Consider the following 17,896-nt stretch of genomic DNA (forward strand, 5'->3'; position numbering starts at 1 on the left):
ATGTGACTCATATGACATTGACAAGAACTTTGAAAACAACATTATTGTTTACTATTTTTAATTTTTTAATTTAAGCATTTTAACTGCTAATTGAATAAAATGATATAAAGATTCATTGAATTTTAAGATAATTCGTTATACATTGGATTAAAACTCAGTTATTTGAGTTATAAATACATGTTAAAACTGTTTTGTCGTTGTAGGATGTTTAAATTTATGTACGTTGGATTTTATAGAGTTTATTAAATTACAGAATTATGTCTGAGAACGAATAAATAAAAATGAATAATAAGTGTAGATTATGTTTGAAAGAATCTCTCGAAATCGTAGAAGAATTGTGGGAAGGATGTGAAATTTTGGATCAACTCTCGAGTAGTTTATCTCATTACGTATGTAACGATTATATATTATAAATAAAGACTTGCTCAAATAAATTAATTGATAATATATTTTTTTAATTTTTTTTTTTTTTACTTTTGTTCTATGTAAAACATAGTTTTTATATAAATTTTTGACTTATGCTTCTATGTGTTTATACTTCTAACTTTACTTAAAAAAAATTGGCGACTTTCCAGGTGCCTTTGACAAAAGAATTGCCTAACAAAATATGTTATCCATGTGTTAATAAAGTACAAGATATTCATGCATTCCATCAGAAAATTAACCAAAACGAATTAATTTTACAAAATAATCTCAATGATATATTAAATATTGCAAGTAAAACTATAAGTGATATTAAACAGGAAAATGAATTATATTATGATGAAAATGATTCTTCTAATATTAATAAGGAAAGGAATAAAGAAAAGATATCTGTCTTTGAATTAAATCTGAAACCAGAGTTACTAGATACGTCTAAACTAATAGATAATGATATTGAAGACAGTAATGAAATTTCATACGAATTACGCAGTGAAAACTCTTTAAATATTGCCACAGATGTAAAATTTAAAAAAAGTAATGATAAATGTAGACATGAAAGTGAACCAAACTGTGTTAGTGCTGATGATGTGCCGTTAAAAGAAAATAGAAATACAATTAAACCATTAACAAAGATAGACGACTCAAAGAGATATATGTGCTTAACATGTTTTGAAGTATTTCTTAATCAACGAGAATTATTACGACATTACCAGACTATAGAATTAGAGAAGTTTAACGAAAAAAATATTGAAGTTGATGAAAAGATTGAGCCCATTAAATATCAATCCGTTATGTCAGAAGATGGTACTTTAATGTATAAATGTGAGAGATGTTATAGGAAATATATACACAAAGCATTTATTGAAAGGCATATCAAAAGTCATATCGAAAAAAGACCATTTTTATGTAAGCTATGTGGTAAGTTACAAATATAAATGTTTACGAAATTAAATCACTTTTTTGTAACATACATATAAGTTTATTACAGTAGAATACAATCTAGTCTCAAAGTTTCTTTTATACAAGTTATAAAATCAAAATCAATATATTCTTTATTTAAGTAGGCTCATAAAAGCATTTTTGAATCATGTTACACTGTTGAATTAAATTTAAAAGTACTTTATACATAGGTTTATTACAGTAGAATACATTTTAATATACTGTAATAAAGTTTGTTTTATACAAGTTCATGTAATTTTTACATTCTATGTAACAGTTTTTAAATGTTCTGTTGGGCAATAGCCACTGTTTGAGGGAGAAGTTTGAAGTTGATTCCATCAGACTTTGTTCAATGTGGGTTGCTGGATATACATTATACACATGAAAGATTCTCAACTGACACATGTAGGTTTCCTCAGGAGTTTTCACTTCAATGCTGAGCACAAGACAAAGTAGAATAGCTATTTTACCACATGACATATCAGTGGTGTATTAAGATTGGTATATATATATATGTATTAAATGTGCTATTAATGTTTTAGGTAAAACATATCAAACAGCATCAATTATTGTAGCTCACGGCAAGATGCATATGGGTGAATTATATGCATGTTCATATAACTGCGGCTACAGATCCGTACACAAACATGTAGTCAAGGATCATGAGAAGCGTCACAGGAAAGAATATAAGGTGAATTGAAAAATTTATACTGGTTAGAGTTTGCACAGTTATGAATAGACAGTAAGCTAGACCAGACAAAAATATTTGATTATATTTTATAACACTATTAAATTTAGTATATAGTAAACTAACTAAATAAAATAACGACTTAATTGTAACGTAATTAATTTAAACTGTAATTTTTTTTTATTTTTTATTAAGGACATCTTACAAAACATACACCATTTATAGGTTAAAAATAAAGCTGAGTGAGAATAACATTTTTAGCTGACTGTTGTTTCAATTAAAAGTTATCACAGCATGGAAAAGGACAGTTTTATCTATTAACCTAACTTAACTTTTTTTCTACTATGTTATACAAAAAGGGGAAAAAATATGACTAACAATACAATATAAAAATGTAAATTACAAAAGACAAGACAATTACAAATTACCAACTAATTACTAAACAATTCAAAAATTAAAAAAAAAACAAAAAACAAAAAAAACAATGTAACTTTTTTATAGGTAACAAAAATTTTATAACAAAATTGTAACAACAGCCGCACACTGTAATACAAAACGTAAACGATACAATATATAATATAAACGTGATCGTGATAATAATAATAAAAACTAGTGATCGGCCCCGAATATGTAGCTAGGACTTGGAACTGGATTATTAATTTCAGAGATTATCCCTTACATACTAACAAACAAATATCTCTTTCTAATATTAGTATGTATGTAGTATGTCAATTTTGGAAAAAATAAATATACATATTTAAAATTGGAACTAACAACATTTTTTTTTTTTTCAGTATAAATGCGAAACATGTGGCAAAGGTTTTCAAGTGAGGACATCTTATGAACAGCATCAGAATATTCACAAGGGCATCAAACCATTCTCATGTGAGATCTGCGGCATGACATTCCATTTGCACAAGTAATTTAAAAATATTTATCAATACGTCTGGTGTGGGTGAATAAGTTCAAAGGGATTTTCGTTGGTTTCTCCAGCTGATAATCCACGAGCAGTTAATAACTAAGCCTGCAGACTCCGAGGTTCTGATATTACTGGCAAATTCTATATAGCAGCCAGTAGGACTCGGAACCATCCCGCGGAAGGACTGTTCCTGAACATTTATAGATGGTGTCGGATTGCCGATTCTATTCAATTATAAATTGGAGGGTAGAGCGTACCTTTTTTGATTCATTGGAAAAACGCTTTACGCCTTTACCCCACATGAAGTATAGGTATGTGGGACTCGCCGGTGCCCAGGATGCCTAGTGCGCTTTAATACCCACTAAAATCCATAGTCCGACTCTTGGGCGACGCTACCGTGACACCCTGACAAATGATCATCACATCATATATGATAGATGTTCTTTTCTTTTAGATATCTCACAACTCACCGGAGCAACGTACATCCGCAATCGTCCGGTCGTAAGCCGTGGGTTTGCAAACAGTGCTCGCTGCCTTGTGATTCAAAAAACAGCCTTAATATACATTTGAAGGTAAATATTAGTAATATTCTGTATTCTTGTATTCAAGTCTTATTCAATAACAAAAAGCACACACACACAAACACATACGTGCACAGAATTTAGTGCAATAATTAGTTTTTGATTTTCTTGCATGATATATGCCGGATACATTTTGTATATTAACTAACATGACGTATTACGATTATCGGAAAAGAGTAACTACCGAGTCTCTAATATAGGAAACCTAAACGGTGGTTGCTTTACTTTTAATGTAGTTCTGTTAAACGAAATACAAAAGATTTCTGTTCGGCGGTAGAATTAATAAAAATTAAAAATAATAAGTGGGTAGTAGTTGTTCAGAGGGAAAAGAGGTTGAACAAATCTCTATTATAAAAAAGGGGAATTATGTATAATAGCCGTATGATTTTTAAAACGTTAAGCGTCCATATTTTTGTATCATTTTGTTTTTTTTTTTATTTTTTATTTGTGATAGGCACACGTACAGTACATATTGCACTTTTAATTAAGTACTGATTGAAATAAATAAATATTAGTGATTTTGATAATTAATGTTACATGCTTTTTTTTTGTGTTAATAAAATATTTTTGAAATTTCTGTATATTTGTATTTTACAATTACACAGAAACTTTGTATCGTAAGACAACATTAAAACTAAATAAATATATAACCTTCTACTTGTTTACTACAACTAAAGTGTTATATGTAAAATATTATTAAAATAAAAGTAAGTTCGATAAAAGTTTATTAATTTAAAAAAAAAAATTAATAAACAAAAGTAATTATATTTCAAATTTCAGTTTTTTTAAGACTACGATATATTTAAGTCTTATTAATTCCAAACAATTTTTATAAACAGATTTTATATACCCTTGAAAAAAAGTGTTAAAAAATTTATATATATTTCAATATATTATTTGAAATGCGTATGTATATTTTTTTTTTTAGGAGAAGCACGGTGTTATTGTAAAAGTTTCAATATTATGCGATATCTGTGGTAAAGTCGTCAGGGATACACAACAGTTGAAATCTCATCAAAGAAGTGTCCATCTAAACATTAAACCTTACACTTGTGGGTAAGATTTTATTTTCGATATTATTTTTAGGAAAAAAAAAAGTCTATACAAACAATGGAAAATTAAATTATTATTTGATTTTAAAAAAATATTGAAAATGTTTTTAAATAATAATTTTATTTATATAAGAATTATTAACATTAAAGCTTTAACTATATTTAAACAAGCGACCCGCCCCAACTTCTCAAGGGTGCAATGCTGATACTAAATATACTACAGAATGTGTACAATACTGTAGTAAATTATTATGATCTTTCTCGTTGGGTTAAGCCAGCGTTTGCAATGTAAGCTCAAAGAATGATTTTATTTAGGTCATCACATTAGAAACCTCTAAAATTATCAGTATTTCTCTACTATATTATGCATGTTTTATACGTATAAATCTTCCTCTTGAATCACTCCATTCACATCAATTCAAAAAATTGCGTAGTTTTAAAGATTTAAGGATACGTAGGGACAGACAAACAGCGGGTAGCTACTTTGTTTTATACTATGTAATGATAAAAAATTAAAATAGTTACTGTATAAATCATGACCGCGTGGAATGGTGGAAAGAGCAGTATTTTCCCATTAAAATACAATTCAGATCCTCTGGGCAAAAAGTGAACCCTCCTGTCAAAGCGAACTGTTATACTTTTAATGTTTCTTGTGTGGAATGAAATAGGTGGTCATGATGTTTTATAGCAATAAATTTATCAATTAATTTAAAACTAATATCCACGGGAAAATGTGGTGTAGTCAATCAAATATTGCTGTATAAGAAAACACCCAGTTAATGCTTAACTGTAGAGCTCCTCTTCTTTCGAGATGATTTAGAGCTTATTCCTATATACCGCTATATTACGGCTCAGTGGATACATGTCTAATTTCAACGAAATTCTGCCACATGTGTGGCATTCCGCCAACCCGCATTGGAGCAGCGTTGTGGAATATGCTCCAGACCTTCTCCTCAAAGGGAGAGGAGGCCTTTATCCCAGCAGTGGGACATTTACGGGCTGCTAATGCTAAAAAAAAGTACAGGTCTCCCCACGATGTCTTCACTGTCAAGCTTGACATGAAATGTAAACAAAAATTAAGCATTTGAAGTGGATTTTATGGCAAGTGGTCACCAGTAGGAACTGAAATGTTATGTCCCTTGGGTCAAAAACATTACCCTTCGAACCGGAACACAACGATACTATGTACTGCTGTTTGCAGTATAATATGTGTGGTATAGTATGAGTGGGTGGTACCTACCCCGACGGGTTTGTATAAAGCCCTATCGCCATGTAAACTTTGTTTTATCATTTCTCTCTCCGTTTTTCTTCTCCAATATTGATTTGCTGCCAATTTATTGTTTCCATAAAATAAAATAATAGTTTTTAATTTAGAATTAATAGCATGTGTCTAATATTCAAATGTTTTCAGTGTATGTAACAAGTCATTCCCAAAGAAGTTCACGCTAAAGGTTCACGAACAGACACACACCGGGAAGCTATATGTGTGCAATGTGTGCGATAAAAAGTTTTCCAGGCAGAGCAGTCTACAAAGACATTTGCAACGGTAATGTATATAGTAATAGTTGTCACTCACAGTTGGTAAGTTGTTAGGCATAAGAAGCCTATGTGCTTCGTTGGAGTTTAAGCTCGCTTCATACTAAGTTTCATCAAAATCGGTTCAGTGGGTTTGACGTGAAAGGGTACCATATAGACAGAGTTATTTTTGCATTTATAATATTAGTAAACATTGATGAAAGGTAGGCTGGCAATGGGCCACTTGATGTAAAGTGGTCACGAACAGATAAAGCCTATTCCAATCGAAGTAGGAATAAAGATAAACAAACCTTAAATTTACGTATTTCATGCGATTTGTTAATAACTCAGCTATATTGTGCACTACTAAGAAATTATGATTAACATATCTTTATTACACTTAACTACTTATATCCGTTTTATTTTACTTCCAAAATTCCGATAACAGTTTCGTCGACGTTCAAAATGCATTTTTTTTTTTCGCAGTTCCAAATAAATATCATAGATTAATCAAGCTCTCGGCCAATGATATCGCGTCAATCCTAATCCTTTCTCCTAATTTGCTTGTAATAGATTTTACACAGTTAGAAATATTACCCGTCCCATACGACGTCAATGTCTACCAACATTGGTAACTAAGATGTTATGCTTTTGCTTACACTGGGTCTCGTCCTTTCAACATTAACTTGGCGGTAGTGTATGTGTCCATAGGTACCTATTCAGACTTGCTAAAAGAACTAATCTAACCCCAAGTATAATAAATAAATAAATATTGGTCGACATCACATACATTACTCTCATCCCAATGTAAGTAGCTAAATCACTTGTGTTATGAAAAATCAGAAGTAACGTCGGTACCACATACAGCCAGAGCCAAGACAACATAGAAAACTAATAAACCGAATCCGTGACCTCGGAGCCATGAAAACCTATGTAGTGTCGACCTCCTTGGTCGACTATTGTGTACACCGGTGTACACACTACTCGACCAGGGAGGTCGTCAAAGTATGAACACGAAATTTAAATTAAAAATAGGGTTGCCATAATCTGAATTGTATCTCTAAAAATAGTGTCGCTATATATTGTTTATTTTTAAGATTAATTAAGTTCAAGTGTTGAGTGAATATTATTCTCAATTTCAGTTTCCACATTGATTCAAAGCTCAAATGTCAGAAATGCGAAAAAGTATACACGACGAAAGTTAAGTTGATGACGCATAACAAAAAATGCTCCAAAGACATTGAAGATACGGCAGCATCGTTGTAATTTTGGGGCACACGTGTCGGTCTCGGATTTTACGCATCAATAAATAAATTATACCAACGCGTTAAGTGTAGCTTCAACTTTAATAAAAGTTCGTTATATATTTATATGATATGATGTTTCTTATGAACTATGTTATATTACAAGATATTAAAAAAAATGATATATCTAATTATGTACCGTAAAATCTATTATAATAAAATTTTATGTATGTATTCAAAATGAGACTATAACAATGTTTGGGTAGTATAAAATGTTTATTTATTTATAAGTAATATTTTAAAAAAAGTGTTGGGTGCCTATCATATGGAACGAAGTTATTTTCTCTACTTATTAATAACGTACATTAAACTAAATTAAAATTAACAAAGTTTGAGAAGTAACATTTGTTTAAATTAACATTACAAGAAATAAGTTTAAATAATATTATTTATATGCAATAGAAAGAGACAGGAAGAAAGGAAAGAGAAAGAAAGATCGCCTGAAGGGGATCGTTCATCATAAAGTACTTTTATTTATCTCTCCGATTAATTTAAAATTTCATCAAAGAAATCTGAAGACATTTTTACAACGCCCGCGTAATGGTCCTGCCATCAGGGGGTCCACCATTAATCAAATGTTCCGTAAATTATTTTGTATTATAATATCAATTATCGCTTGCTCATCTTATTGTGGGTTGCCCTAAAAAGCGAGCCGTCGCCGATTAGAGAGTCTTCAGATATTGGCATAAAAAGTAGCCTATTTCCTATCTTGGAGTTCAAGCTTGCTTCGTGCTAAATTTTATCAAATTAGGAAAATTTATAGATTTGTGTTCGCCGTATGACAATATTCAAGGATAGGGTGGACAAGCGTGTTGAATAATTTGATTTCATCTTAAAATCTTTGCCATTTCTAAGACTAACATTTTGAATCCTTTGGAATCACTGTGCGCCCATTTGATATTCTCGTTCATGAATTAATCTCATGTGGCCGTCCACCAATGGCTGGCTTTGTAGATTAGTCTCCTTGGGTACAATGGACCCTGCCTTTGTTAAGCCCCCTGTTGGAGACGATACAGTTGTCAACTGGCCAGCCAACAGTAGTGTTTTACTGGTGTGACGGGTGTCCCATATATTGCCACGTCAACGTCAAACGTTTCCTGACGACCCATAATATAGGTAGTGGACGACCCATTATACGTGTAATTTTATTCAAAGTCAATGTCTACGGGCAGTGGTGACCAATGAATACCAGCCTAGTTGCCAGCCACCTATCTATGTCATAAAAAATAATGTACATAGATTCTTTACTATTGCTACATTAGAGTTTATATGATGTTTTCGTTTGCTGGGTTTATATTGTCAACAATATATCAACTGTCTACATCCTAAACATCCTTTGCCGTATCTTCGCTATTTAACAAACACATCGTGTTCCTTGAGGCTCAAGTTGTTATCTTACAAATACATCAGATTTAATTAATATAATATTATTTCTCAATTATATTATATATTGGCAGAATATTTTGCATTCTTCTATCGTAGACGCCATGTCAAATTAAAACAAAATAAATGTCAATGAGTAACTGACAAATGACATTTTGTCAGAAATAGGATGCAGCGAATACAGATTTCGCTTTCGAAGAATGTATAAAATATTTTGAATCATATTGAATTAAAAACTAATTAAATATATATTAAATTAATTTCTTAAAATATTTATCAATATGGAGAACGGAAAAGTGGATAAAACTCAGTATTGTCTGGGTTGTTTGTGCCGAAACGACGAATTTAATTTACAGTCCTATAAATTTCGAAATGAATTCTTTAAAAGCCTATTTCAGGTATAGTTTAAATCATTAAATTAAACTTAAATGATATAAAGTTTATAATCTCAATTATAAAAAAAATAAGTCTGTAGTTTCTGTCGACTTCAAAACTGTAAAATTTCTAGGTGGAATGTGTTCATCTCTGCTATATTTGTAAATGTTTATTTCAAAAGTCGGAGCAATTCATCCAGAATGTTCAGAGTAATCAGATATTTATGTCAAATGTGAATGTAAGTAGTGGACTGTTTTTATTATTAAAGTAGCAGCTTGTGAATGTCCTACTGCTACGCTAAAGCCTCCTTCATTTTGTGGAGAAGGCTTGGTAGATATTTCCCTACGCCGCACTATGCGGGTTGAATACACGTGTGACGTTAATTGAACATAGAAACGTGCAGGTTTCCTCACAATGTTTTCCTTCAGCGTCAAACACTAGATGAATTTAGATACCTATTTATTATTACCTACATTATTCTTTGTCAAAGATAAAATTGTCTTTACAGTTGTGTAAGTAAACAATATTTAAAAGATATTTAAAAGAGTTAAGAGTTAAGAGTAAGAATGCTATAATCAATACATCCAAATGATTCACCTAACTGAGACCTCAAGGTGGCCCAATGATGAATTTTAAAAGCAAAAATAAAATTTCTGTCTTAATTTGTGTTTATAATTTATATTATGCTTGGTGGAAAAAGAAAATATTATGGAACCTGTATATGTATGTTGAAATTTATTTAAAAGTATTTCATTTCATTGACCCACAATGGAGTAGTGTGGGGGTGTAAGCCCCATAGTTTTAACAAATGGAGAGGATGCCTTTGCTCTGCAGTGGGATAACTTTTTTATCAGTGCAATTTGTACTATTTTCCCATAATACTGCATTAATATGTTATTAATTATAGGTTGCAGATTCAACAATCCAAATGGCAAGAATTGAGTTTACACCATCAATTGCACTCTCAATGGTACAAATAGATTCAATAGAATTAACCGGCAATAAAGAAGACATTGTTGAGCCGGTATTTGTCACATACAGTAGATGCAAAAGTAAAGATATCAAAATTAAATTAGAGTTAAAGGAAGAAGAGGAGGATCATTTGGAGGGGGTGTTCATTGATGATAATGGTGAGACACATTCAATATTTTCTTTTGTGTTGAGAGTTCACGCAACCATAATGCCATTTCAGTATTTCAATAGAATATATGGTTTTGCACATTTCGGAATACTACAAAGTTGATGTATATTATGTTTTAAATAACAGAGACACAACGTTGTGAATACTTAAATGACAATGACAAAATTTTCATTAAAAATCCCATCTGATTTAAAACAATAACAAAAAAAATAGTATTATATAAAACAATATAATATAGAAAGATCGAAAAAGAGGGAAAGGTCGCCTGGCAGGTAGGCTGGCTGGCCATAACTCTTTTTCCTTACGTGACAATATCTGTCAGTTCACTGTACAGTAAGGCGCCTAAAAGAAATTTGGTCCATTAAATGAAGAACTGTTGGTAGTGCATAATTTTGCAGGGTTAATAGCAAATTGCATGGAGTGTAAAATAATATGTAAAACTAAGGATTAATAATAGTAATTACATTTGGGTAAAATGTTATTATAGCATAATTGAATAAAATCTGTGTAAATTTATAACTCTGTGTATGTTTCCTAGAATCATATCTAAAGGGTGAAGATGATTTCCCACTAAAGACGTTAATAAAAGCAGAGAGTGCTGAACTATTGGATGATATAAGTCTTAAACAATTAAGAAAGACATTGAAAAGGAGTAAAGTTAAAAAGAGAAGTGAAAAATCAGAAGAAGAACTAGAAAATATTGGTAAGTTTTATTTTCTTTACTGGGTTTTGTAGGTCAGGCAGACATTTTCGTATTTGTGGCTTATAGGAATAAGCTGGATTTTGTCTCTAAATTCTTCAATAATTTAAATTCAGTATGTAGACCGTTTTGTGCATAACTAAAAAAATATCTTCAAATAACCAACTATGATAAGGACTGATACAAGATTATATTACACATAGGCAGACTGGTATATGGACCACCTGATGGTTAGGTCACTACAATAGACAATGACTCTGTAAGAACACCCCATACACCAGAAAGCGTCACCAATTTCGAAAACTAAGGAGTTGTGTCTTTTGTGTGTAGTTACCCTGGCTCACTAACCCATCAAACTGGAACACGAAGTATTGTTGTTTGGCAGTGAAGTCAGTAGTTACTCTTTACCATCAATTAAATAACATGTATGTTAATTTAGCTATGTTAATAAACATATTTTTTAGATAATGTAATTAACGTTATACATATAACGAGAGAACAATGTTTGAGAGAGCGCAGTAAGATGATCAAAGATCCAAAGTACATAAACTCTGTGTACAAATGCGAAGATTGTATAAAGGGGTTCACATTTAAAGATTCGTATGAAAAACATCTGGAGAAACATGATAAGGTATGATCATTTTTTTTTTCTTTTAATTTATTAATGTTCTGCTTTTATTTATTTTTAATTTGTATTAGTTTATGTTCAGTCATATTGTTCATTTTATTGTTTTTATATTAAATATAAATATAATATCCTTTTTTTATGGCGTTTGTTGGCGGACTGGGCCACCTGATGGTAAATAGTCAAAACCGCCTACAGACAATGGCGTTATTAACTATGCCTTACATCGCCAATGCGCCACCAACCTTGGGCACTAAGACGTTGTCCCTTGTGCCTGAAACTACACTGGCTCACTCACCTTTCAGACCGGAACAAAATAATACTGAGAACTGTTGTTTGGCGGTAGCATATCTGATAAGTGGGTGATACCTACCCAGATGGGCTTGCACAGAGCCCTACCACCAAGTAAATAGAATCACAGTGCACAGCAAAACCATTTATTGTTTCTTTTGGGTATGTTTTTCGAAATGTGCTTTATTCTTCTTTAAATAAATAAAAAAACATATGTTTCAGGCGATTGGGGAATACGAATGTGACATTTGTAAACAGAGGATGGGTACCGTGGACAAACTATTGAGTCATCAGAGATACCATAGAGTGTAAGTCATCTAATTATACTATAATTTACTTGATGGTAGGAGACTGTGCAAGCTTGTTTGGGTAGGTACTCTAAATATATATATTTTTTATAGTATGGGTAGGCGGATTGGAAAATAGGCCACCTGATGGTAAGTGGTGATTACTGCCCATAGACATAAGCGCGGTAAGTAAAATGTTTATCAGGTTGTCAATTAGTTGTCAATCTGCCAATGTGCATATTTCAAGATTTGTTTATTGTTTATTTTATTTTGTATGTAAATTAATTTGACATATTTTTTTTAACTAATCTTTCTCGAAGGTGCCATTTCTGACCAACTTCCTAACCTACGGAATTTATTATACAGCCATCAATAGATAAACTCAAACAATCATTCATATCCATTCACAATTTACTATTTCAATCTCCAGACGTTACAAATGCAGCGAGTGTGACCTCACCAGAATCAGTCGGTTAACAATAAAGGATCATTACACGGCATTTCATCTCCAAGACACCTTCCAGTACAGATGCTCACATTGCAACAAATTGTTTAAGTGAGTATTAGTTATCATTACTATATAAGTATTGTCTGTAATTCTTGACTGCCGAGTAGTAAGATTTACTCAACTCGACAAATAGTAAAGTAACAGCTTGTATGTGTAACACTGTTTGGATAATAGCTCCTTTGAGGGTTTAGAGCTTGGAGCCATTCTCCTCTAATGTGGGATGTTGGTTAATTTTACTTAATGTAAATATATTAAATACAAATATGTAATCCTTAGAAGATTATTCGTTAAAATGAATTATTAGTCCACATACGTTCCATAAAAAGATCCTGTTCAACATTTCATCTTGTTAGATCAAAGTCAAAGTTAAAGTCAAAAATCTTTATTCAATATAGAAGTGTTTGCACTTGCTTATTGATTGTCAAAAATCTACCACCGGTTCGGAATTTAGCACCTCGGACCTGAGAAGAACCGGCGAAAGAAACTCAACGGGATATTTTTTTTTTCCATTTTGCATGTACAATAATAATATATTTTAGTTATTTGAAACAGCCTGGAGGCGATCATTTCATTCCCAAGGTGTGCAGTCAACTAAAAAGTCATTAATGTTGTAATAACCTTTAGCACACAAACGCTCTTTAACGATTCTTTTGAATTTTATAATTGAATAATTTTTAACGTTTTCTGGGATCCTGTTGTAAAAACGTATACATTGCCCCAATAAAGACTTACTAACCCTGTGTAATCGGGTACTTGGAGTAACAAGTTTATTTTTGTCCCTAGTGTTAATATAATGTACGTCACAATTTCTGGGAAAATCATTTATGTTTTTGCGTACATACATAACATTATCAAAAACAAATTGAGAAGCGACAGTCATTATTTTAATTTCTTTAAATTTACCTCTTAACGAATCTTTTGTGCCCAGGTTATAAATTACACGAATAGCCCTCTTCTGCAGTACAAAAATAGTATTAATGTCAGCTGCATTAACCCAGAGTAGGATGCCATACGACATTATACTATGGAAATAACTGAAGTACACAAGGCGAGCCGTATCCACATCAGTCAAAAGTCTATTTTTTTTTACCGCATAGGCTGCAGAACTATATAATATCTCCACAATTGTTTTAAGGCTAAATAAATCAAAGTAAAATTTAACTGGTTTTTCTTTTAGACGTCAAGTGTCACTGAGAAAGCACATAGCGTACGCACACGTAAGACAAAAACGGGCGAAGTGTAAGTACTGTCAGAAGACATACGCGAATAAGGAAGTCTTAAAGTCACATATGATCGGGTGAGTAGCTGAAGTCAAGGGTGAGTGAGCCAGTGTAATCACAGGCACAAGGAACATAACATCTTAGTTCCCAATGTTGGTGGCGGCGCATAGGTGATGTAAGGAATGGTTAATACTTCTTACAGCGCCTTTGTCTATGGGCCGTGGTGACCACTTACGATCAGGTGGCCCATATGCTCGTCCGCCAACCAATGCCATAAAAAAAACGTCGTGAGAAAACCTGTATGCTTAGGTTGGCCTAGGACTAGGATGACATAGGGCCTGTATGCTGGCAGATTTTTAAGATGTATATTGCTTAATTAGTTTTGTTACATAAAATCCTTTAGTCACTCTACAACTTTTAGTATATGTTTGGTTTATGTTACGATGATTGGTATGATAATAATCCACTTAATATTACATAAATTAATAAATATATGAAATAAATTCAAATAATAATGATTAATAGATATGAGAAGTTTCCTCCAATAATATTACTTAAGACTACCACTGATATTTGTTATGTTTTGCTAACGGTACAGAAAGCACTCTACAGAGGTAACGTCAGGAGAGGTCTCGTTAAAGAAACACGTCTGTCAAGATTGCGGTACGGCTTTCAAAGCGCCCTCGCAGCTAAAGAATCATATGATCAAGCACTCGTTGAGCAGGAATTATCATTGCGTCGAGTGTGACAGGTCAGTTTTGGGGGAATACCCTCTTTCAAACAGACGGCGTCGATAGGCTAGATCGGTTATCAGTGAACTTATATAAAAATAAATTAAATTTAAACGTCTCTGTGATTTCAAAATAACAACTTGGAAGTTTTTTAAATTTTTTTGTTTATTTTTTCTGTCTATCTATGAAAAAATATAAAAGGGAGGATTTCAATTTTATTTTTCTATATTTTTTTGCTACAAATTAAACAAGACTGTTGGCATATAAGAACGTAACCTAAATATCAACAAATACGATGTCTTGTTCAGTGTAGCAAGTACATCTCTTTCGAGTAATTACGATAGCTTCTAATTAATCATCTTTAATTGGTGAATGCCGAGATGGCCCAGTGGTTATAACGCGTGCATCTTAACCGATGATTTCGGGTTCAAACCCAGGTAGGCACCACTGAATTTTCATGTGCTTAATTTGTGTTTATAATTCATCTCGTGCTCGGCGGTGAAAGAAAACATCGTGAGGAAACCTGCATGTGTCTAATTTCAACGAGATTCTGCCACATGTGTATTCCGCCAACCCGCATTGGAGCAGCGTGGTGGAATATGCTCTAAACCTTCTCCTCAAAGGGAGAGGAGGCCTTTAGCCCAGCAGTGGGAAAAATTTACAGGCTGCAAATGCTAAAAATAATAATAATTGGTGAATAATTTTCCTATTTTTGTTTCAGGAGCTTCAAGTCATATAACGCATTGAAACAACATTTGAAAGTCGCTGCGCCACACGTCAACTACATGGAGCTACCGTATGTATTTGTCTTTACATCATATATTATTATATATAATTTAATATTAATCGGCATAGTACCTTTTCATACATCCCTCTGGCATACTGTCAAATATAATATACTAATCAAAGACAAATATATAATAGAGATCTAGACATAGACATTTTTTACTTATGGTTGTTTTGCGTTATATTTACGTGTTTTGCCTCAGGTTTCTCTGCGATCACTGCGATAAGAGGTTCGGCGTGCGGAGGGACTTGGAGCGTCACATGAATCGAGTTCATCTCAATATTAAACCTTACCAGTGCGATAAATGTGATAAGGTAAGATATTTTTTATTGCCATATAAATATATAAACTGGGCAATATGGGGTAAATAAGGGTCTTAGTAGCAGTTTAAAAGGCTATAGGGCTAATAGCAGCTACGTGTTGCTATTAAGAATTTCTCAATAGGTAGAGAGAAAGAGAGAGAGATGTAGACTGATATAGAGAAGGGGGACTTTAGGTTAAGGTCGGAAAAGTAAACACCATTAAGATGATAAAAGATTTAATTGTCAACACGTTCTAGAATATTCCGGAAAAACAGTGAGAGAGCATTCATAAAAAAAAAACAACTAGACAGCTAAGGATCATTATTCGAGACCCAATTATTATAAACTAATTTAATTTGCAATGGGCATTATGTGAGACCTATTAAATTTTTATTTACTTTATGACATTGCTTTTATAAACACAGGTCTAATATGGGCATGGTATAAAATGGGCTTAAGTTAATGATAAATTACTTAGCTCCGCAACTTTATAAGCTAATATTAAACAATAAGATGCACCGTACAGATATTTTTTAAGTAAAAAAAATCATAGAAGAACTTGATCGTGAAATGTTAAAAAGTGATATTATACGTCATTGACAAATATAACTTTTAAAGGAAACATACACGCATCTATAATATGTATGTCTACTTGGGGTTAGGGGAGCCCGTCTGGGATGCCACCCACCCATCATATATTCTATATTTTTGCGTTTCGGTCTGAAGAGTGAGTGAGCCAGTATAACAGACACGTTCACACAACATTCCCCAGGTTGGTGGCGCATTGTTGCCACCACTGACGCCACATACCATCAAGTGACCCATGTATAGGTTTAAAAAAAAAAAACGGCTTACAATATTTCACGAGAGATAAAGCAATTTCTTCCACATAATGCAGTTACAGTATGTTCACAGGCGTATGTCAACGGTTGGTCGCTGACGGAGCACAAGCGCTTCACCCACGAAGGTCACAAGAGACCGTTGAAATTTCCTTGTCCTCTATGCGATAAGGTTTTTGATGTGAGTACATTCGTTGATTTCTGATTCGTTTTTATACGAACCAACTTATTTGACAATACAACGTTTAACTGGTTAATTTTTAGTAGTTATATTTAAAAGGAAATGAGAAGTCTAACTCTTTCTCACGTGGGAATTAAAGGAAGATAACGTCATTAAGTTCTATCAATGGTTTAGTTTAGAGACGTGAATAAACCCAATCAATGTTTCTTTTATATATCTATAAACCTTTGATCTCGCTGGAAAGACTAACTGTGACATCGATCCCGACGCGCACAAAGAAATTTGGCAACTCTTTTCTTTGTCGCTCCGCCAAAAAATGGGAACTCTTTACCAACATACGTGTTCCCCTCCTCTTATAAGCTCGACTTCCACTTACCATCAGGTGGAGTGGAGTCATATCTACCCGGAAAATTAAAAAAACAAAGACGCCTTGTGCGCCCTAGTATACCGGAATAAGTTTCGGTGGGTGTCACGGCTTGTTATTCCTACGCTATCCAACTATCCTTACAATATTAATATATTAAATTTTCAGCGCAACGCGACCCGCAAAGCTCACATCCGGACTCACACAGGCGAGCGACCGTACTCCTGCAGCAAGTGTCCCGCGAAGTTCAGTCAGGCCAGTGTGCTCGGAACACACGTCAAGCTGGTACACCTCAAGTTAACAAGAGACGGACGACCAAAAGCGCCACTAGCCGTCAAATAAATAAAAAAAAAACAAAGAAGTGTAACATTTTTAGCCCTGAATATTCCTTTGCCACGTTACATTAAAAAAATGATATTTAAATTTGGAATTTTATTTTCAACGAGCTCAATAAAGTTTCACTTTAAAATAGTTTTATAATCTGTGAATAATAAATTATTTTTAAAGTTTTGTTTCATTTCATATCGTTATGTGTAACAGAGATGAGAATTAAGGTGTAGAGAAATGAATAGAATTTTTTTTTATTTTGAACAGTACAATAAAAAAATAGGACGTACGATTCGAGTATTATTTTTTAATAATAAAAGTCAATGAAAAGGCATACTTAATATTGATCAAGTGTGACCTTAACATTATAATAAATCGGTGTCCTATTGAAAGTCGGTGTTTTGATTATTAAAT

General features: G+C 32.7%; 2 protein-coding genes across 3 annotated transcripts; both read left to right on the top strand.

Annotated features, from left to right (window-relative positions):
* The first annotated feature begins 82 nt into the window (after positions 1–82).
* Positions 83–7,540, top strand: LOC125073801 (zinc finger protein 260-like). Of its 2 annotated transcripts, XM_047684853.1 has the most exons (9): positions 83–218; positions 299–389; positions 576–1,341; positions 1,905–2,053; positions 2,845–2,969; positions 3,424–3,541; positions 4,479–4,606; positions 6,014–6,148; positions 7,260–7,540. In XM_047684853.1, the coding sequence occupies exons 1-9, from the start codon at positions 178–180 to the stop codon at positions 7,381–7,383; spliced, it is 1,677 nt and encodes a 558-aa protein (XP_047540809.1). In that variant the 5' UTR covers positions 83–177; the 3' UTR covers positions 7,384–7,540. The 2 variants fall into 2 exon arrangements, with proteins under 2 accessions (XP_047540809.1, XP_047540810.1); XM_047684854.1 differs by having other exon boundaries at positions 83–389.
* Positions 7,541–8,983: 1,443 nt separating this feature from the next.
* On the top strand, positions 8,984–17,546 carry LOC125073800 (zinc finger protein 816-like). Its single transcript, XM_047684852.1, has 13 exons — positions 8,984–9,202; positions 9,313–9,417; positions 10,087–10,309; positions 10,859–11,023; positions 11,485–11,651; positions 12,159–12,244; positions 12,654–12,779; positions 13,909–14,028; positions 14,550–14,702; positions 15,404–15,478; positions 15,672–15,783; positions 16,687–16,791; positions 17,324–17,546. Exons 1-13 carry the CDS (start codon positions 9,086–9,088, stop codon positions 17,495–17,497), a joined length of 1,728 nt encoding a protein of 575 aa, XP_047540808.1. The 5' UTR covers positions 8,984–9,085; the 3' UTR covers positions 17,498–17,546.
* Positions 17,547–17,896: the final 350 nt, after the last annotated feature.

This window comes from Vanessa atalanta, chromosome 25 (assembly GCF_905147765.1).
Source record: "Vanessa atalanta chromosome 25, ilVanAtal1.2, whole genome shotgun sequence".
Taxonomy (NCBI): Eukaryota; Metazoa; Arthropoda; class Insecta; order Lepidoptera; family Nymphalidae; genus Vanessa; species Vanessa atalanta.